The sequence below is a fragment of the Tupaia chinensis genome, unplaced genomic scaffold (genome assembly GCF_000334495.1).
Source record: "Tupaia chinensis unplaced genomic scaffold, TupChi_1.0 Scaffold000527_1, whole genome shotgun sequence".
Taxonomy (NCBI): domain Eukaryota; kingdom Metazoa; phylum Chordata; class Mammalia; order Scandentia; family Tupaiidae; genus Tupaia; species Tupaia belangeri.
Window position 1 is genome coordinate 3,740,590 of NW_006160040.1, and position 23,523 is coordinate 3,764,112.

Consider the following 23,523-nt stretch of genomic DNA (forward strand, 5'->3'; position numbering starts at 1 on the left):
TGACCAAAGTCCTGAGAGAATAGAGAAGTGACTGTGGCATGACCATCTCCCCCAGGGGTGATTTCTCACTTTATCTCTTTCTCTCCCTTTTTCTGGTATAGCATAAAACAACCAACCAACCAACCAACCAACCAATTGCTACTCCTTAAAAGAGAAACCAAACCAAACCATGGGCCAGGTCCATGGCTTGGTGATTAAGAAAGCAGGATCTGGGCCAGCGGGTGGCATGGAGATTACAGTGATGAATCCCACATGGCTGACTACAGTTTGAATTCTGAACCCAGCAACTTAAAAAATCATGCTGGGCACATGCTCATGTGTAGAGGAGTAGGGGCTCTGGTATGGCTCTGCTGCCAAGGGGTAATTTCTCACTTTCTTGAGAGGTTTTTGCCTTAGGGTGTATGCACTCACCAGAGAGACAGAGACAGTGAGAAGGAAAGTGAGAAATCACCCTGAGAGGGGATGGCCAAGCTGCAACCCCTTTTCCATTCTCTTCCAGGATCTTGGCCATGTACGCACAGATGCCTGGCATGAATTTCAAGCTACCAGGTCTGGGAATGGAACTGTAGTCAGCCATGTGGGAGTCCAGCGATATAACCACTATGCCATCTGCTAATCCCTGATTTCTCACTTTCCTTTTCTTTCTGTCTCTGTCTCTTTCCAGAAGAGACAAAAAACTGGAAAAAAACAAAGAAGAATCCCATATGGTCAACAATGCAGTTCAAATCCTGGATCTGGTGGTTTGAAAAAACATGCCAAGCACATGTGTGTGCATGACAAAATCCCAGAAGGGTAAGGATACAGAGGAAAAAAAATTGTGATATGACCAGGCCCCAGTAGGGGTGCTTTCTCACTCTCCATCTGCCTCTCTCTTTCTGGAAAGTGCATGTGCCAAAGTAAAAAAAAAAAAAAAAATACACACACATATAATTAGTAAGTTAAAAAAATTAAATGGATCACTCTTGCTCATTTAAACAACTGCCTAAGGTACAGAAGATTCTTTTCAAAACAAAAATTTTTTAAATGATGTGAAAAAGAAACCTGTAGTTTTACGTATTTATTGTTTGAAATACCTGAATACATTTTAGACTTTGAGACAGAATCACAAGGTATAAAAGTCAAAGTACTTTTCTCCTAATGTGTGTACTGAATGGAAGATAATATTGCTTTTAAGACCTTGATTGGAATTATGGTGGTTCAAAGGCCCTAAAATAAAGTGTGAAATCTTTTCAAAGTTAAATTCTAATAAAAAGTCAATAACCTACAGTAATTTATCACCACTCATAATTTTCTATTTGTTTAGTCTTAGAAGTTAGCCCTCTCTCATACAAAGGTTCCAGATAACAATAATAAGTATAATTAAATAACTGATTCTTGGGGGAAAAAAAAAAAACACTGATCACTCAGTTCTTTTTTTTTGAGAGGTTTTTGCTATAGGGCACGTACACTCGCCAGAAAGAGACAGAGCCAGAAAGACAGACAGAAAGTGAGAACCTGCCCCCCAGGGGGATGGCCACACCACAATCCCTTCTCCTCCATTCTCCTCTTGGGATCTTGGGCACACACGCACACATGCCTGGCGTGAGTTTAAGTCACCGGGTCCGGGACTCAAACTATGGTCGACTACATGATAGTTCAGGGACACAGCCATTATGCTAATTGTGGGTCCCCATTCATTTATTTTTAATATGACCAGAGAGAGAGAGGGAAAATGAGAAAGCAAAACTCCAGGTCCAGGACTTGAACTATGGTCAATCATGTGGGAGTGTCCAGCGCTTTAACCACCATGCCACCTGCTGGTCACAGCATTGTTAATTTTGACCTGGATAGCTTTTAGTCTTTAAATACTTTTTTCTGATAGATAATACAACTTTTCCCATGAGAAAATATTTTTACATCCTTGGCAAAACATGTTGGTGGACTAGAAGGTCATGGTGAGAGCCAATAGTGCTAGGTTCTGATGGGAATAAGGAAGAAAAAGCCCTGTAAATCTGGCATGTTTTTCAAGTTATCAGGTCTGGGATTCGAACTGCATAGTCAGCTATAACCTTATGACCAAGGGTCAGTCAGGCTCAGATCTAGTTGCTACTGATTCTCGTTTGCTTGGAGTGAGTTTATCTTCTTCTAGTTGGAAATGATCATTAAAAGTGGGGCATAGCTGTTATTAATTTTCTACAGTGACTATGTATATGTAACAAATTACCACATATTTATCAGTTCAAAACAATACCTTTGGAGGTCAGAGGTTGAATATAGGCCTTACTGGGCTAAATCAAGGTGTCAGCAGGAACAGGAATGTTTCCCTTCTATAAGTTCTAGGGAAGTCTTTTTCCTAGTTTTCTAGCTATAGGGTATGTGCACTCACCAGAAAGACAGAGAAAGAGAGAGACAGAAAGTGAGATATCACTCCCCAGGGGAGATGGCCACACCGCAATCCCTTCTCTTCCATTTTCCTCTTGGGATCTTGGGCATGGCGCATGTGCATGTGTGCCCGAGCCTAGCAACTACCTACATTCCTTGGCTCCACCTTCAAAGGCAGCAATTCCATCACTCCATCCTCTGCTTCCACTGTCATATCTCCTTCTCTAACCTGATTATCCTGCCTCCCTGTTTCACCTGTAAGGACTCTGTAATTATAATTGGCCCAACCAGATAATTTAGGACAATTACCTCATCAAGATCCTTCATTTAGTCACAACTGCAAAGTCACTTTTGCTATGTAATATAATCACAGGTTCTGGGTACTAGGACATGAACATTTTGGGGGAAGGTAGTATTCTGCCTACCACAGTCACCAAAGTCACAGTTGCCATCAACAACTAAGGCATTTGGAGATTCCTAACTATTGAGTTATTGGAAAAGTCATGACATATTTTTCTATGCAAAAATGCACTATGACTTTTCCCATGATCCAATAATAAGAACTATATGGCAGATAACTGTTGCCATGAATTCTTTGAAGCCCTTTCCAAGATCAGGTGGAGTCTCTTTCTCCACCCCTTCAAATCTGAGCTAGCCTATGTCTTGCTGTGATCAACAAAATGTGGTAGATCAGTCCAAGAGATGGTGCAGAGGTGGCCCAACTGGATCCACAAGGAAAAAGTTTTCAGTTCAAGTCCTGAGGCCTCTCTATGTGTGCTGGGTATAGCAAATGATACAGGTGGGTTGAGCCTGATGGTGGACTGTGGCGTTAGATTCTATTAGGGGGGCTTGTCTTTCTCTCTCACTGTCATGAAAGAAAGAAACCTTAATGAAAAAAAAAATGTGCAGGAAGCTATAAGCAAGTTTGAGAGCCTAAAACTCAAGAAGTCTTGCAGCTTCCATTTTCATTGTTTTCCTTAGAACACTATTCTAAGACTACCTTATATTATTAGTACAGATTATTGAAGAACAAGAGGCCATGAGGAGGAGAATGAGGCAACCTGGGGGGTAGCCAGCATCAAATGTCAGACATGCCACCGTCTAGCTAAAAACAGCTATGTAAGCAAGTAAATGCAAAACCAGCAGAGAAACCATCTAGATAATCCTCAGAATAGTAGGGAATCAATCACTGTTGTAAGCCATTAAGTTTTAGGGTGGTTGGTTATGTCTTGCTAACTGGTACAATATTGGTTAAGAAGACGACTACCCTAATACTATGTACATGTATCTGAATTAGCTTTGGCAAGAGGAATAATGTAAGATTATTAGGGTTAAGTGTAGGAGGAGGAGAACGGGTAGATTTTATTAGCTATATTATAAAGTACTGGCCAAGCCTCAATGGCAGAGTCAGTAACATGCTGAACTGCAGGAATGGAAGTCATATGACTGACCACGGGTTAGGAGTCCCAGCCCAGGTGACCTGAAACAGGCAAGGCATGTGTACCCATGATCACGAGGGGCTGGAGGACTGTGAGGAGATCACAGAACTTGTTCAGAATGCTTCTCTCTCTTTCCCCTATACTCTCTATCATGAATATATTAAATAAACTTACACAATAAAAAAATAAAGCATGATTGGGGGCCAGCAGGTGGCATAGTGGTTAAGGTGCTGGATTTCCACACGGCCAACTTTGGAATCACACTGGGTGTGCCCAGAATCCTGAGAGAATGGAGAAGGGATTAAGGCATGGCCATCTTCTCTGGGGGGTGATTTTTCATTTCTCTCCCTCTGTCTCTATCGCTTTCCAGCAAGCACACAGCACATGTGTCCTATGGAAAAATCAAAACTAAATAAAAAATAAGGCATATTAACTGGTCTATATCTATCACCTGTTTTAACTGGAAAGAGCCATTATACTTTCTAAGAGGTAGTAAGATAACCTCAACAGAGAAAACAAAGGGGGAAAATGCCTACCATACTGCCTAGACACAGTAGATGTTCAAGAGATGCTTAAAACAAACATAAGCTAAAGAAGAAAGAGGTAGGAAAAAATTTGAGTCAGATAGTAACGAGGTCTGTTAGGACATAAAATGGTCAGAATCCAGTACAATTACATGGCTTTGGCAGATCTTTGACATCATTTGGCAGCAAAGGATAGAAAAGAGAGGTACTCCCTCTGCCTAGGAAACTATTGGCACATCTTCTATCCTCACACTCCTATCCCCTTAGGGTGGACTCAGGTTCTCAAAACACATTATGCATATTTCTGCCAAGTACTACTAAACTAATTTGAATTTACCTCTCTCCCACCTCTAGCCTGTTAAGCTTTTAAGTGCTAGGCATACCTTATTCATCTAGAAGTCAAGTGTCTGGCACATGGTAGTTCATACGTGTCCATTTAGTGGACAATTTTGGGGAAAACTGATCAAAAGAATCTAGACTTATTTCAGGTTGGTGTGAACCTACTGCATGTGGTAACTGTGTCTTACTACATGTACCATTCCAAGTGCTCAGTAAAGCAAATGGCCCACAGAGGCTGCTTAGATTCAAATTCACAAAACTAAAAAGAAACGTATTGAGGGTATAAAAACTGATCAGATGTCCTGAGAGGAAAAACTGGACAGACAGATAAATTGCAGATAAAAACTGTATTTTGATGTCTGTGTAAAAAACTTTATAATTGCGATTTGTTTTTTAGAGGGGGAGAGATTTTTGCTATAGAGTACATTCGCTCGCTAGAGAAAAATAGAGAAAGTGAGAAATCCCCCCCCCCCAGGAGGGATGGCCGCACCACAATAATTTCTCCTCCATTTTCCTCATGGGATTTTGGGCACACACGCACATGCACGCAGTGTGAGCCTCAAGCCACCAGATCCAGGACTTGAACTGCAGATGGCCATGTGAGGAAGAGTCCAGTACCTCAAACACCATGCCACCCGCTGGCCCCTATAAGTGGAGTTTGTTCCAACTTAAGTATATAAACATAACTTGTCCTTCCAAATTCAGAATTCTATTTATACCACATTGTTGGAGAATTGACATTACAATTTTTTTTTTTTTTAAGATTTTTGCCATAGGGATCCTGAGATGGCTACCATACTTTAGCTCTGAAATATTGGTTTCCTTGATCAAAAATGAAGATTTTTCTGCTGAGACTTCCCCCTCCAGACTCAGTTCTAGTGGGAAGGCACAAACCCAGGCCAGGCCAATCCTGAGATGGATATCATACTTAAGCTCTGAAATATTGGTTTCCTTAACCAAAAATGAAGATTTTCTGCTGAGACTTCCCCTCCAGACTCACTTCTAGTGGACAGGTCCAAGTGAACAGTTTCCAAATATCTGAATACCACTAGGGTCAAAATATTCTCTATCTGGAGGAGTCTGACCCAGTAGGGACCCAGGATCTGTTTTGAGCTTTTGACCTTTTGAGCAAAGCTTGGGTCGAATCAGCATGTTGGCAAGGCCGCTGCTGTACGCCCACCCCCTCCCCCCACCTATGAGCAAAGCTTGGGTCAACTCAGCATGTTGGCAAGGCCACTTGTTGTATGCTCCAGAGACTGCGGTAGCCTTGCTGGGAAGCGACCCCCCCTCTGACTCCCTGATACACTATAAAAGAATTACATAGCTCTCTTATACATCCTGAGTATATGATAAGATTTCCCAAAAAAGTCCCCCAACCTCTCCCTTTTGCCCTGACCACCTGCCTGCTTTAAGCCAAAATCAACATATGTTAAGTTAGTATAAGCCAAATTAGCATTAGTAGCATATGTAGACTAAGTTAGTTTAAGGCTAATTTTACGTAAATACTCCTTGTTAAAGCTACAGGCCAAAGTTAACTTATATTAGGCCAAGTTAGCATATCCACCGCCATAATTGGGACTTAAAGATAAAGCACAAGAATTCACTGATTAACAGACTAAAAAATCAGCAAATAAATACAGGGAGCTGTGGGTTAATAGAGGAAGGACAGATCTGGCTAACAACGACAGGATAAACAAACCTGAGGACTCCAGGGGGAGGAGTAACTATCTTAGCTTAAAATTCTCATGTGGTTCGGGCAAGCAACAGATAGTACCTAACTTTTTCTCCTGTGTGCTGTTAACTTTGAAAAACTGCTAATAAAACATCCTGTGTTGTCTCCTGAGCTACAAGACCCTCTCATCTAAAAGGGCCCTGTCCAGTAATCAAGACTTAAGAAGAATATGCACCAGACAAATAGACTCCTTCGTTCTGAGAACAGTGTTTGACTTCACTTGTTCAAACAGAACAGTGCATCATGTTTTATGATCATTGTTTCCATACTTTGTATACCCTATTTCTTAGAGTAAAACTTTTATTTCCCCCTCACCCCTCCTACTCCTGTAAGACATCCCTCAATAAATACGTGTGTTTGATAGCCGCTAGCGCTGCAGTCCTGAGCTTACTCTGGCTGTAGTCAGCTGAGAACATGCTAAGGAGCATTGCGATTTCATAATTTTGTTCACCCGCGTCGCCTTCCTGTGTACAAGTCTCAATCCACCCCAGTTGGAGCAGGCCCCCGGCATCTATCCACACTGAATCTGATGCACAAAGAATTAAAACGGAACAGAAGAGAGATTGCAGATCACCTCCTTCTGCTCACCTCTGAATGCTCAGATTGAACTTCAAGAATTAGGAAGAAACGCACCATCCATCAGATGACTAGAAATTCCCACAGGGTCACAAGAAATATGAGAAAGCAAGAAAATACCTATCCTCCTCCGAGGGAAAAGAATAACTCCTCTTCATCTTCAGATAGTACAATGAAACTCAATGGAAATGTCTGATAAAGATTCAGAATATTTATAATGACAAAGCTAACAGAGATGGAAGAGAAGAGAGACAATGAACTGCAGAAGAGGCAGGAGAAAGGAGCTGATGAGTTCCAGGAGGTGAGGAAATTCTTGCAAGATCTAAAAGAGGAAATACACATCATAAAAAAGAATCAAATGGACCTGTTAGAGATGAAAGATATAATACAGGAAGTCAAAATCTCCCTTGAAAGTATTAAAAGCAGATTAGATCATACAGAAAATCGACTCTCAGATGTAGAAGATAGAATCGCTGGCCTAGAAAAATCCACCATGACGATTGAGAAAATTGCCCCCCAAAATGAGAATAATATATAAGAAATATTAGATACTATCAAATGTCCAAACATCCGGATCATTGGTAACCCAGAAGGTGAGGAGACTCATAAGGGCATTGATAATCTATTCCATGAAATCCTGGAAGAGAACTATCCAAACCTAGAGAGGCACTCGAAGATCAGTCCCAAAAAATACAAAGGACCCCAAACAGAATCAACCCAAGAAGATCTTCTCTAAGACACATTATAGCCAGATTGACCAAAACCACAGACAAAGACATGATAGTAAGATTGCCAAGAGAGAAACAGCAAGTTACCTACAAAGGATATCCCATCAGTCTAACAGCAGACCACTCATCAGAAACAGTGCGAGCAAGGAAAGAATGGGAAAATATATTCAAAGTGTTAAGGGAAAAGCAATTTCAACTAAGAATACTGTACCCGGCAAGATTATCCTTCATATGGGAAGAAAATACAAGGACATTCTCAGATAAACAAAACCTGAAAGAATTTACCAACACCAGACCAGATCTCCAAGAAGTTCTCAAAGGAGTGCTATTCCAGGAAATTAAATACAGACACACAGAAATAAGAATTCAAAAACTAAGAAAATGTCCAACTTAATTGTAGGAACAAGTCTGGAGTTGAATATTGTATCAAAGAATTTAATCAGGAAGATTGAACCACAACAGAAGATAGATTAAGTACATGAAATTGAACTGGTGAAATAGCATTTTATGACTGTAGACTAAAACATTGCTGATTTTCTTCTAGGCTCTGAAATGAATTTTTGTACTGTGTTGAGCTGCTGATAGGTTCATGCACCTACTATTTGAACAGAATCCTAATCTGTTTCCTGGCTTTAAGATTTAAGCAAAGTTCCTTAGGATTTCTTTGATTTATTAAAGCTAAAACGTTTTTCTTGAAAAACAAAAACATTAAAAATACCTATATTTTTATGATCATAGTAAGTTTTATAGCATCAGCTAGGTGCTACCTTATAATATATTCATTCTACTCAGAGTTTCATGACTAAAGTTAGACATGTATTCACTGATACGTACATACCAGCTAAAGTTGCTATTCAAAGTAGTTAGACTACTTAAGAAATTTCCAGCCCAACCTAAACAGGCCAGGTGTGGTGATATGCGCCTGTGCCCCAGCTAACTGGGAAGCTGGGACAGGAGGACCAGAGACCTTAACAACAACAACAAAATCTCTCTCCAAAAAAAAAAAAAAGTAGTTACATTATTTAAGAAATTTTGTGAATCAAAATGTGGGTTGAAAAAAGGAATGGAAAACGACTGTAGATACCTGAGATAGTGTGGGAGAAGGGTGGGAAATGGCAGAGGGGGAGAAAAGGGATAATATATATATGCATATATACATACATATATAATCATATATGCATATAAAATTAGAAATGAAAAATTACTGATGATAACATGTATGATTAAGCCACTATGCAGTATACTCTGGATGGGAAATTGCATTTGTATGCTGTGACAATACTCAGGGAAATTAATGTAAATTAATTAATTTTTAAAAATGTTTCAGAAGAAAATTACAGTGCACTTATTACTAGGGGTAAAAAAAAAAAAAAAAAGATTTTTGCCATAGGGCATGTGCACTTGCCAGACACACAAAGACAGAGAGAGAGCGAGACAGAAAGGGAAAGTGAGAAATCACCCCCAAGGGGGATGGCCATACCACAATCCCTTCTCCTCCATTCTCCTCTCGGGATCTTGGGCATGCACACACACATGCATCTAGTGTGTTTTTCAAGTCAACAGGTCTAGGACTTGATTTGCAGTTCGCCATATGGAATCCAGTTACCTTAAACACCAGGTCACCTGCTGGCCCCAACATCAGAATCTTTTTTTTTTTTTTTTTGAGAGTTTTTTGCTATAGGGCGCATGCGCTCGCCAGAAAGACAGAGAGACAGAAAGCGAGAAATCACCCCCCAGGAGGGACGGCCACACCACAATCCCTTCTCCTCCATTCTCCGCTTGGGATCTTGGGCACGCACGCACGCACACATGCCCGGTGTGAGTTTAAGCCACCGGGTCCGGGACTCGAACCACGGTCGACTACGTGGGAGTCCAGCGACATAGCCATTATGCTAACTGCTGGTCCCAGAATCTTTAAATTTTCAACTTAAACTCTTTCTACAACCCAGACATTAAAATTACTTATGTCAATAATTCAACCAATGCTAATTTAAATATTACCAGGTTACTTATAATAATGGCATATGGCTATATTATCTAAAGAGTTAACAGGTAAGAACCCAAAGCATTAAATGGCAATGTAAGAAATTAATTACATGCTAGGAAATTTTAAGTCATAACCTTGCTAGAACTTACTGCAGTCAGTTTTATTAGGTACCATCTTCAATGCTGCCATTAGTTTGTTGACTGATCATAAATCACCATGAACCAACCGCCTATTAGTTTACTGACACCAACATTTTCTCCCTTACATGGCTGTTCAAAGGCTTCGAGTGAGAAAATAAAGTTTATAAGCTGAAAATTCCTGTGGATGGCCTTGATAGGAACAGTAGAATAAAAACAAACTTAGAATTTGTCTATGTTAAAAACTGGGCCTTGGGGGTAGCAGGTGGTATGGTACTTAAGACACTAGACTCCAACATCGCTAACTGTGGTACTAAGGTCCTGGACCTGGTAGCTTGAAAAATCACACCAGGCACGAGTACATACATGTGTACCCAAAGTCCCAGGAGACTGGAGGAAAAGGGACTGCAGCATGGCCAACACCCCTGGGAGGTGATTTCTCACTTTCTCCCCTCTGCCTTGTGCTGGCGAGTGCATAGGCCCTATGGCAAAAACCTTAAAACAAGCAAACAAAAACTAGTATTTCTCTTTTATTTGAAATTTTTGCTATAGGGTATGTGTGCTCACCACAGAGAGACAGAGAGAAGAGAGGTGGAGAGAGAAAGTGAGAAATCATCCCCCAGAGGGGATGACCATGCCACAATCCCTTCTCTTCCTTTCTCCTCTGGGGATGTTGGGCATGCATACACATACCCAGTGTGTTCTTCAAGCCCGAGATCCAGGACTCTAATAGTGTAATCAGCCATGTGGGATCCCGTTTGTATTAACCACCAATCACATGACTGTCCTGGTGTCTAATAGTTTATTCAGCACTTGGCACTAGAGTTATGTATTAAGAATCTATTCATGGCTCAACCATAGTTACACACAGGATGAGACAACATGGGAGGCCCAGTCCAATCTAAAGGAGGAGCATAGTGGCATGTGCCTGTAATCCCAATGACTCAGGAGGATAAGAAAAGAAGATAAGCTGGAGGCTGGCCTGGGTAACATACTGGGTGAGACACTATTCAAAGAGTTGGGCATGTTGATGTGTACCTAGAGTCCTAGGTAGGAGACTGAGGCAGGAGGATCTTGTTTTGTTTGTTTGTTTTTAAGATTTATTTAATTTTATTTATTCATTCATTTATTTTCATTTGACCAGAGAGAGAGAGACAGAGAGAGAGAGAGAAAATGAGAAAGCAAGACACAGGTCTGGGATTTGAACTGTTGTCAGCCATGTGGGAGTGTCCAACGCCTCAACCACCATGCCACCTGCTGGCCCCAAGGTGTTTTTAAAAAAGAAGAAAAAAAAAAGATTCTGTTTATGTTCCACTAAAATGTAAAGGAAGAAAAGAAAAACAAAAACCTAACTAGCAGTGCTCTATTTACCATTTCTTCAATCATTTATTAATTTCCTAAGCTGAATGTTTTTTCCTCAGTCCTGTGTTTTGAGACTAGATTCTCCAAATGCCTTTTGGTTTACCATTATTTCAATGCTACATAAACGAACTCTAATCCAGAGACTGGTGAGCTTTTTCTTAAAAGGCCAGATAGTAAATATTTCAGGCTGCTGCAACTACTGGATTCTGACCTTGTAATGCAAAAGTGGTCAGAGATAACATATAAACAGTGTATTATGTTCCAATAACACTTAATTTATAAAAACAGGTAAACCCACAGTTTGTTGACCCCTGCTCTATACCCATTAGAATCACAAGACTGTCCTCAGTTAAGTAGTATGGAGGAATCCCTGGGTGTAAAGTAAAGACACACGTATGCCACGCCAATAACCTTTTTCTGTTTCCACAGATAACCAATAAAGATAATCAATAAACCCAATGCAAGAGATTGGTGAGATACTGATATTAGACACAAAAAGGAAACTTTATGAGACTTATTTATTTATTTTTTTAAAGATTTTTGCTATAGGGTCCACGGGCTCGCTTGAGAGACAAAAGAGACAGAAAACAAGAAATCACCCTCCCCCTGCCCCATACTGTAATCCCTTCTCCTCCATTCTCCTCTCGGGAGTTTGGACATACATACACACACACACCTAGTATGAGTTTTAGGCTGTCTGATCTGGCACTAGAACTGTGGTGTACCACATGAGAGTCCTGAGCCTTAACTACTACACTACCTGCTAGCCCCTGGATTAGTTCTTAAACTTACCAGGAACAGAGAAACTTCTCCCATGAGGAAAGGACTGGGAAAAAAATAGATAGCAAACAAGCTATCAGGGGCAGATGCTGAAAACAGTTTTATGAAAGCTAAGCAAACAGAAATGCCCCATCACTAATAAAATTAAAGAATTATAAAGCAACCATTCCAATATTGCTAGATAGAAAGTAATTTTACAAAAATTATTTTAGGGGCCAGCAGGTGGCATGGTGGTTAAGGACACTGGACACCCACATGGCCCACCAAGGTTCGAGTCCCAGCCTGGCGGCTTGTTTTCTCACTATCCCTCTCTTTCTCTCTCTCTATCTCACTTTGTCCCTCTCTAGTCAAATGAAAAATAAATAAAGTTAAATAATTCTTTAAAAAATTATTTGAATCTATGATTCTGTTAAGACACACTAATCTCATTTATTTTGGTGGCTCAATTTTTTCTTTTTTGCACCAAAATAAATTCATACTAACTTCTTATAGCATGCCTGACAGGATCTAGTTTAATGCACTAAGATAAGACATCAGTTTGAAAAGAGCCACTATGTGAACAACATGAATTTCTGCTAAAGTTGAAGCAAGAACAACTGTCAAATTTATGATGAAGCTTGAGTGGAAAAATGGTGACATCAATGATGGCTGACAAAGAGACAAAACAGCAATGGCAGTCCATCTGCATCAATTTGCAAAGAAAAAAAATTAAACTTGTTTGAGTCCTCATTAAAGAAGGCTGACAATTAACAGCAGAAACAATAGCCATAGACTATGTTTAGCTTTTTCTTGGATTCTGGCTTACTTTTCATGGTCATTATTTTTTTGCAGTTTTATTTATTTTTTTCCTAACGCATTACATATTTAATTTTATTATTATTATTTTCATTTTGCTACAGAGGATGTGTGCTCCCAAAAGAGAGACAGAGACAGACAGAGAAAGTAAGCTGCTGGGTTCCAGGATTCAAACCATGGTTGGACACATGGGAGTCCAGTGACCTAGCCACTATGCCACCTGATGGCCCCGTGGGCAGACAGTTTTAAGTTCACACCAAGCTTGAGAAGGTTGAAAGTTTTCCTAGAAACCCCTACCACCAAACATGTAGTCTCTCCACTTTCAACATTCTCACCAGTCTGGCACATTTGTTACAAGTGATGAAGCTACCATGACACGTCATTATCAAAGTCCACAGTTTACATTAGGGTTCATGCTTGTACATTCTATGGGTTTAGAAAAATTTATAATGACATGTTTCCACCATGATAACATCATACAGAGTCATTTCACTGCCCTAAAAACCTCTATGCTCTGTATGCTCTGCTTACTTATCTCTTCCTGTCTCTAATCCATGGCAGTCATTTTTTCCTCCCCCCCCCTTCTTTTTTTTACTATCTTTATTATTTTGTCTTTCCCATAATATAGCCAGCACATATACAGTTGGGATCATACAATATGTAGCCTATTCAGACTGTCTTTTTCACTTAATTATATTAATTTTTCTTGATGTATTTCATGACTTCATAGCTTATTTCTTTTTCATGCTAATACCTTCATGATTATTACACAAGGATATAAACATGGATAGTACAAAACATAAGCAAAATAGTGTGGCTTAGCTGAATACAGTCAATGTCTCTTTTACTCCAAAAATCTAAGCTAAAGAAACTGCGATAGATAGGTGGTGCTTCCTATCAGCAAGGTGTCCCTGCTGGGGTACTTTTTACATTACCACTGCCCAAACCTTACCCCATCCCAATTAAAAGAGAATCTTGGCCCAGCCTTGAGGAGTAGTCAGTAATAAACTGAACTGCAGTGCTGGAAGCCACCTGGCTAACTGTGGATGTGATTCCTCAGGTCAACTTGAAAACACACTCTCTCTCTCGTGTGTGTGCATGTGCAGTCATTAATAAAATAAACAAAATTTTAAAAACAGAGAGAATCTCAAAAGATTTTGGACCAGCAGTTGGCGTAACGGCTATGTCGCTGGACTTCTATGCAGTTGACCATGGTTCGAGTCCAGGACCTGGTGACTTAAACTCACACCGGGAGTGTGTACATGCGTGCCCAAGGTCCTGAGAGGATAATGGAGGAGAAGGGATTGTGGCATGGCCATCTCCCCTGGAGGTGATTTTTGTCTCTGTCTTTCTGGTAAGTGTATGCACCCTATAGCAAAAACCTCTCCAAAAGGATTGACCCTATAACAAAACCACCCTAAAAAAAAAAAAAAAAAAAAAAGATTCAAAAACTCCTCAGATGATCCGAATGTTCAGTGAGGGTAGAAGAAAAAGTATGGGCCTGAAGAACAGAAAATACGGATTCAAATCCCAGTTTTTCTTTAATAATTGTGATCTTGAGCAAGTTAACTTTCTTAAACTTCATGGTTCATCAATAGCTACTATATGCCAAGCACACAATGTGAGTATTAGGGATTAAATAAGCATGGTTACAACGGGCCTAGTTTTCTAGAAGCTTACAGTGGAAGATATAGGAACTATAGGGAGCCACAGTAAGTGAACAAAGTGAATCCTAATAGTGCTATGAGGGCAGACAGGAAGGAAACCTAGCGTCAAGGGATCAGCAAAATCACTAAAAAAGGGGACATTCAGGCAAATCCTGCAGGATTAATGGTAGCCAGATGAGGCAGTTAAAGAAAGGCTATTCTTAACAGATGAGGAAGTGTGTGTAAAGGCTTGGATACAGCAGAATTCAACACAATTGGGAGATATAAGAAGTTTAGAATGGAGCATATAAGAATGAGGCCCCAGCCTCATATCTGTGGTAACACAGATAGTGCCACAACTTGGAAGACTGAAGGCCTGGGTTAAGTTCCAGACTAACCTGAATGCACAGGGTACAATTACATGTGCTTATCATTTTAGCTTATCAGGAGGCTAGAGGGGAGGACTGGCACAGCCAGACACTCAAAAATTTCCTAACTCTGTCTCTCCCTTCCTCTGTCTCTCGCATAAAGAAAAAAAGAATGAGGAAAGGTAGGAAGAGATGAGGATTAATAGGGACCTCTTACTCTTAATCTACAAAACAGGTACATTAGCTACTCTGCTTCTGCTTGGTTATCTCAAAAACTAAATTATGTATCTGTCTATGCCTTGCACCCAACAGGTACTCAAGTGATAGATCTCTACTTTTTGCTAATTAGAGGGAGAAAAAAGCTCACCGTTTATAGTCATCACTAGCCAATGGTTAACACCCCCTTTTCCAGGTCACACAGTACAGACTTTAATAATGAGCTCTTTTCTGTTTATTTTTCTTGTGTGCATCTTACCTACTGTGGATTACTGAAGTCAACTTCCAAGTCTGAAGGGTCCCAACACTGGAATTTCCTTCAAAAGATTCAGACACTTGAGGACAGCCCAACACAAAGGTTTTCATATATTGTGTTTAATTAAATGAACAGAGGTCGTAGACCAATTCAGACCTAAGACCAGAATGCAGCACTTCAAATCTAACCCTAGCTCTGACACCCATCAGGTAACTTACTTTGGTTGAGAAGCAATCTTTTGTGCCCTGACTCTCTAATTTGTTAAGATGAACAATTCAGAACAGAGTCCTTCATAATCGAATATAATAATATACTGTGATCCTCCTGCCTCAACCTTTTGGGCAGCTCAAACTACCGGCTTGCACTACCATGTCCAGCTCTTAGGGTACTGCAAGGATCAAACCCATGCCTCCCATGTAACCTCAGCCTGCTTAGTAATAGTATCATGGCCAATTGACAGACCTACATGAATTCTGCAGATGTCCTCCGGCATCAATATGTCCTGGGGTTTTTTTGTTTTGTTTTGAACAACTTTTGCTATAGAATCTGCGCTGGCTGGAGACACAGACAGACAAAGTGTGAAATCATCCCCTGGAGGGAGATAGACAAGCCACAATCCTTTCTCTTCTTGGGATTTTGAGCATGCACGCACATGTACCTGGTTTGAGTTCCAAACTTCCAGGTCCGGGACTCAAACTGTGGTCAACCATGTGGGCGTCCAGCACCTTAACCACTACACCATCTGCTTGTCCCTGCAATAGTTCTTTAAAACAGTATACATACTGGGGTCAACTCTATGAGAAACTGAATCCCACAGGCTCCAGTTTCAATCCTCGGCTGGGTCAGTCTGAAACATGCTGGGGATGTGTGTGAATGCTTAAGATATGACAAGCTGAAGAACTGGAAGAGGATTGTAGTGTGATTAGACCCTATGAAGGGTGTTCATTTCTCTTTCTCTTTCATGTACATGCACACATACTCTATCATCATAAAGAAAAAATATTTTGGCTTTTGGGTTTTTTTTTTGGCCATAAGGCATATGCACTCACTGGAAAGAAACAGAGAGAGATAGAGAGAAGGAAAGTATGTTATCATACCCCTGCTCCCCCCATCCCCACCCCCGCCCCGCCAAGGAGATGGCCACACTGCAATCCCTTCCCCTCCAAGGATTTTGGAGAGAAACACACACACACACACATAATTTTGAAGTCATCATCAGGTCTGGCACTCAAACCACAGCACCTTAACCACCTGTTGGTCCCCTATTTTGATTTTTTTTTAAAGAATTACTTTATTTAACTTTATTTACTTATTTATTTTAATTTGACCAGAGAGCAACAGGGGGAAGAGAGAGAGAAAGTAAAAAAGCAAGCCACCAGGTTCAGAACTCAAACCATGGTTGGCCATGTGGGAGTCCAGTCCCTTTAACCACTATGCCACTTGTCGACCCCTATTTTGGCTTTTTTTTCCTTTGGAGAGGTTGTTGCTATAGGGTACGTGCATTTGTCAGAAAGACAGAGAGAGACAGAGAGATAGAGAGTGGGAAATCACCCCCTGGAGGATGGCCACACTGCAATCCCTTCTCCTCCACTCTCCTCTCGAGATTTTGGGCACAAACACACACACACATGCCTGGAGTGAGTTTAAGACACTGGGTCCAGGACTCGAACCACAGTTGACTACATGGGAATCCAGTGACACAGCCATTACGTCAACTGCTGGTGCCCCTATTTTTGCTTTTTAATATTACTTGTGAAACCTAAAAGTATATCTAAAAATAATTTTTTTCCCAGCTTCCAATATGGTTATTATATTAATGACTTCCATTTAAGATTAAAGAACTAGGCTGAGCCTGTTAGGTACTATGCAGAGAAAGCTGGATCCCATGTGGCTAAACCAATTCGGAGTCCCTACTCCACTGACCTCACACCTGGTCAGTCTGCAAATGCACAGGATCCTGAAGGAATGGAGAAACAGGAGAGGAGAGATTGTGCTATGATCAGTCTCCACTGGGGTCCTTATGCATCCTCTGGCATGCCAGCAATAACAAAAAGGTTAGAGGAATGAAAGTGGGACATGGCAGTAAACACCTATAGTCCTACCTACTTGGGAGACTAGGACAGGAAGATCTGGAATTTATGGCCAGCATGGACAATAAAGCGAGAATGCCTGAAAGTGGTAGTCATGGGGACCAGCAGTTAGCGTAATGCTATATTGCTGGATTCCCAGGTAGTCGTCCGTGATTGGAGTCCTGGAACCAGTGGCTTAAACTCACTCCGGGCGCGTGTGCGTGCGTGCCCAAGATCCCGAGAGGAGAACAGAGGAGAAGGGATTGTGGCGTGGCCATCCCCCTGGGGGGGGGGGTGATGTCTCACTTTCTGCCTCTCTGTCTCTCGGGTGAGTGCACACGCCCTATATAGCAAAAAAAAAAAAAACAACTTTCAAAAAAACCAAAAACGTAGTAGTCATGGTGGAACAGGACTGTATTCTGTTACTCACGAGGTTGAGGCTAAAGAATAGCAACAAATCAAGATTTTAAAAAAATCGGAAGACAGGGAACCAGCAGTTAGTGTCATGGCTATGTCGCTGGATTCCCACGTAGTCGACCGCCGTTCGCGTCCCAGACCCAGTGGCTTAGAACTCACGCCGGGCGCATGTGCGTGCGTGCCCAAGATCCCGAGAGGAGAACAGAGGAGAAGGGATTGTGGCGTGGCCATCCCCCTGGGGGGGGTAATTTCTCGCTTTCTGGCTCTATGTCTCTCTCTGTCTGTCTGGTGAGTGCATGCGCCCTACAGCAAAAAAAAACTCTCAAAAAAAAAAAAATCGGAAGACAGAAAAATCAACTATACACATTTAGAAAGGCAAACTATCAAGATGTTACATTTACTGAGCATCTTCCTTGACAAATGCTTTTACTCGTCAGTTTTACTATTTTAGCATTATATTTTAATATACCTCAACTGGGACCAGCAGGTGATGTGGTGGTTAAGACTCTGGACACTCCCACATGGCCAACCACGGTTCAATTCCCGGACCTGGTAGCTTGCTTTCTCACTTTCCCTCTCTCTCTCTCTGTCTCCCTATTGCGCTCTTTTCTGTGTCTCTCTCTGTCAAATTAAAAATAAATAGATAAATAAATAAATAAATAAATAAAATTCAATAAATCATTCTTTTAAAAAAGAGAACACCTCGACAAGGCTATGGGGTAAGTACTAAACAGGATGGCACTTAAAAAAATCACATTTGCTTGATGACAGCACACTTCTATGCCAACTATGTTTTCCTTTTCTATTTTTTCAATTTCTAAAGGGTAAGTATACCTGCCAGAGGGGGAGAGAGAGAGAGAGACAAAGACAGACAGGGATAGGGAGAAAGCACATCCAGGTGGGTCACGGTCATGCCACCACACCTTCCCTATTTCTACATTCTGTTGGGAAATGGGGTACACACAAATGCCTGGCATGTTCTTCAAACCCCTGAGGCTGGAATTTGGAGCTGGAAATTGAACTGAGGTTGGCCATGTGGTATATGGCTCCCCTTAACCCCTAGATTACAAAACCAACCCCATATAGGTTTCTTGATAATTAAATCTAAGGATTTCAGTAATTCAACTGCTTAATAACACATAAAAAAAGTAGCTGATTATCAACTTTTTGTTTTATTGAGAGAAAATTTTTTTGCTATAGGCCGTGCTGCAAACCCTTTTCCATTCTCCTCTTGGGATTTTGTGTAGGCATGCACATGTGCCCAGTGTGTTTCTAGTCACCTAGTCTGGGACTCAAACCATAGTCAGCCAGGTGGGAGTCAAGTGCCTTAACTACTATGCCACCTGCTGGTCCCAATTACTGACTTTTACCTTGGAAAATATATTTAGAAAAAGCTAACCTTTGAGTACTTATTAGTACTAGTCACTGTGCTAAAGGGGTTTATGTGCATTAACTAATTCAGTTCTATGGGGTAGGTATTATTAGGATACCTATTTCACAGAAGGGCAATGGAGCTTTGATTCTGTACCTTACTCTGCTAATAAAGGATACATCTGTTTTTTAAACCCAAAACTATCTGGACTTCAATATTCTCAACTCTGTTCCTATTCAAAACAGTTGTCTCCAAGTACAATTTGTGTCCATGTATAATAGTAGACATTAAAGTTCCCAGAAAATTAAAGTGACACTATAACACAAACTTCAAAACAGTGACTAAATTTCCCTTTAAGCATTCTCTTAAATAGGCCAAAATAATTCAAGACCTTGAGCTTTCCTAAACCTTTAATCATTTATAGTGCTTTCTGCTGTACCTAACCATTAGAACAATTTTAAAAAACATTAACACTGCCAATTATTTTCAAAAGCCCAGAGATACTAATCAAGTGATCCTAATAGTCTTAAACACTATCCTCAAACCAAAAGATAAATGGAGATTATGAAACTTGTATTCTAAAGTGCCACCATCCAGATAAAATTACCCTGTGAATTAGAGTAATTTCAATCAGATCCTATAAAATTGAACATTTTTCTCAAGATCAGAATTAGACAGTAACTATAAGATAGTTTAAGGCCCAAATTCTGGAACATAAAATGGTTCCACATAGGAAATGTAATAGTAAAAGGCATGCAATAGGGCCTGGGGAGAGCAACGGTTAGGAGAGTAATACATAAAATTGCAAAATGATTAACCTATTAATCTCATGGCCCTTTTACCTTAACACAAGACTGCAATTACTCTTAAAGGTCACATGCTGTTTCAGTAATGCCCACTGTCTTACATTACGTGTCCTGGGTTTTAGTGTGTAAACATATTACACACTAAAACCCCAACTTTATATGCAATAGGAACTCAATTACTTTTTCCTAAAAGTCATGTGCATTTACATCTAAAACATTAACATGAAACTGTTTATATAAAAATACAACCAGAGAAGGTGTATAATTTGTTACTTCTCTAGCTCATTAATACTCTCAAAAAGGACTATTTTAAGATGTAGATGACCATACAATAAATAATTCATTTTAATTGTCGCATTGGCTATTTATTAATAAGGTATTGGACATATTAAAAAATACAAAAGATCAAATTATCATACTAGAATCGATTTAATATAATGTACTCACAAGATACAAAGTTATTAAGTATAAGAAGTGTAGGCAGGAGATTCCAATTTAATTGCCTGACAGGAAGCACTAACTATGGAAGTTTAGAAACAGGAATACAAAGTTCTGTTTTAGCACAAAAAAGGAGGAAAACACACTGGTGAAGGGGGTGGGGGAAGAGGAAGTTCTTTTTAGTGAACTATCTGCCATATTCCTTTTGAAGATAATCCAAATCATTCCAAAAGTTTTTGTGTTTTTTTTAAAGTCCTCAATTTTTTCACTAGGTTTATGTGAGAACATACTTTCCTAGGTGTACTGGAGACTAGATTTTGCAAGTTTCACTGTAAGAAAACAGTTTATAGCTCACATTTTATGCATTCATAGGGAGACAAGGTGGCTTATAAAGAATCATTTTTTTACATGTGAAAAGTCTCACAACACTGTGAATATACTTAACACTGCTTAGCTGTACACTTAAAAATGATTAGGATGGGAGGCCATAAAGTGGTGTGGTGGTTAAAGGTGCTGGATTTCCACATGGCCAATCCCGGTTTGAGTCCTGGACCTGGCAGCCTGCTTTCTCACTCTCTGGTCAAATTAAAAAATAATAACAAATTGAATTAAATAAATCTTTTTTTTTTTTTAAAAAAAAAGGTTAGGATGGTCAATTTCATGTTGTGTTTCCACCATACAAATTGTGCGAATGAGAAATTACACTACTTAAATGTTAACAGTAACTTATTATGTAAAACTTTATTACTCTAAAGACAAAATCCTCTTACGCTTAATTTTTAATAATTTGTTGTTACTTTAACAGCTGGATTAGTTTTATGTAATTAATTTCTAAAGATACTTTCATACATGGGCAAGTTCTTTAATCCTGAACTACAGGGTGAAAGTGAAGCACTATTCTCAATTAGCATCTTTCAAATCATCTGAATTACTTATTGCCAACAAATACTAGTTATGAAATTATAAGTGTGTGTTCCTACTTCAGTTGATTCTTTCATTCAGTGAAGTGCAAATCTCGAAATTAAGAGAGTGAGATTCCTAAGTGAACAGGCTTTTCTTTAAGCAGTTGTTCTCGATTGTGAGGTAGGCGACACTCCCACATCTCAGCCTTTAGGCACCAGAACACTCAGGTCAACCATTTCTAATCACCTTTCGTGCCTGGCTCTGCCTTGCCATAAATTTGTCAGGCTTTTATAAACTCCCACCAAGTTGTACTGAGAAGAGTGTACAACCTAGGTTAGTTTGGTAGATCGGGAAACGCCTAGATTGGCTATTTATTAATAAGGTATTGGACATATTAAAAAATACAAAAGATCAAATTATCATACTAGAATCGATTTAATATAATGTACTCACAAGATACAAAGTTATTAAGTATAAGAAGTGTAGGCAGGAGATTCCAATTTAATTGCCTGACAGGAAGCACTAACTATGGAAGTTTAGAAACAGGAATACAAAGTTCTGTTTTAGCACAAAAAAGGAGGAAAACACACTGGTGAAGGGGGTGGGGGAAGAGGAAGTTCTTTTTAGTGAACTATCTGCCATATTCCTTTTGAAGATAATCCAAATCATTCCAAAAGTTTTTGTGTTTTTTTTAAAGTCCTCAATTTTTTCACTAGGTTTATGTGAGAACATACTTTCCTAGGTGTACTGGAGACTAGATTTTGCAAGTTTCACTGTAAGAAAACAGTTTATAGCTCACATTTTATGCATTCATAGGGAGACAAGGTGGCTTATAAAGAATCATTTTTTTACATGTGAAAAGTCTCACAACACTGTGAATATACTTAACACTGCTTAGCTGTACACTTAAAAATGATTAGGATGGGAGGCCATAAAGTGGTGTGGTGGTTAAAGGTGCTGGATTTCCACATGGCCAATCCCGGTTTGAGTCCTGGACCTGGCAGCCTGCTTTCTCACTCTCTGGTCAAATTAAAAAATAATAACAAATTGAATTAAATAAATCTTTTTTTTTTTTTAAAAAAAAAGGTTAGGATGGTCAATTTCATGTTGTGTTTCCACCATACAAATTGTGCGAATGAGAAATTACACTACTTAAATGTTAACAGTAACTTATTATGTAAAACTTTATTACTCTAAAGACAAAATCCTCTTACGCTTAATTTTTAATAATTTGTTGTTACTTTAACAGCTGGATTAGTTTTATGTAATTAATTTCTAAAGATACTTTCATACATGGGCAAGTTCTTTAATCCTGAACTACAGGGTGAAAGTGAAGCACTATTCTCAATTAGCATCTTTCAAATCATCTGAATTACTTATTGCCAACAAATACTAGTTATGAAATTATAAGTGTGTGTTCCTACTTCAGTTGATTCTTTCATTCAGTGAAGTGCAAATCTCGAAATTAAGAGAGTGAGATTCCTAAGTGAACAGGCTTTTCTTTAAGCAGTTGTTCTCGATTGTGAGGTAGGCGACACTCCCACATCTCAGCCTTTAGGCACCAGAACACTCAGGTCAACCATTTCTAATCACCTTTCGTGCCTGGCTCTGCCTTGCCATAAATTTGTCAGGCTTTTATAAACTCCCACCAAGTTGTACTGAGAAGAGTGTACAACCTAGGTTAGTTTGGTAGATCGGGAAACGCCTAGAACGACCAGCTTGGCTTGACCACCTCCGGAAAATCTGCAGGAAAAGGACACTGGGAAAAATCTTTCAACTTAGGGCAAACCCCCTTTTCAAGTCTTATCTTACTCCCTTTCCCGGTGAAGAGCTGTGTTCTCGAAAAATCTACCCCTTTCCAACTCAAATGTCATTCCCAGAACTGCTGCTTGAGAGGCAAGTGGCGTGTTCAACCCACGCCCTCTTCTTCGAGCACCTTCTCGCTCGACAGCCCCCACACACGCCCTACAGGAAAAGGGGACCTGGCCCACGACCCCGGCCCGCCGCGTCTGCGGGGGCTCCTAGCCCGGGCGGCTGGGGCGGCCAGCGGGGACGCGCTCCTGGGTCGGGTGGGGTGACCTGGGTCGGCGGCAGGGGTCTTTCAGGAGCGGGGAAAGGCGTCCTCACCTTGACCCTGATTTCGTAGGTGGTGAAGCGGCCCCGGCCGACCCCCACCGTCTGCGGGTTGCTCACATCGATCTCGAGGAAGTTGCTGGGCGGCCCGTAGGCGTCGTTCAGGTTCTGCGGCTTGGTGATCAGCCGCCGGGTGTCT

The 23,523-nt window shown here is 40.3% G+C and overlaps 1 protein-coding gene across 1 annotated transcript in view; it reads right to left on the minus strand.

Annotated features, from left to right (window-relative positions):
• The window catches only part of SNX3 (sorting nexin 3), a gene marked incomplete at its 5' end in the record, with an annotated part of 60,969 nt that extends 37,446 nt beyond the window's left edge, over positions 1-23,523 (minus strand). Inside the window, 1 exon segment of the mRNA XM_014591061.2 lies at positions 23,379-23,523. Within this exon segment, the coding sequence (XP_014446547.1) occupies positions 23,379-23,523 (145 nt within the window).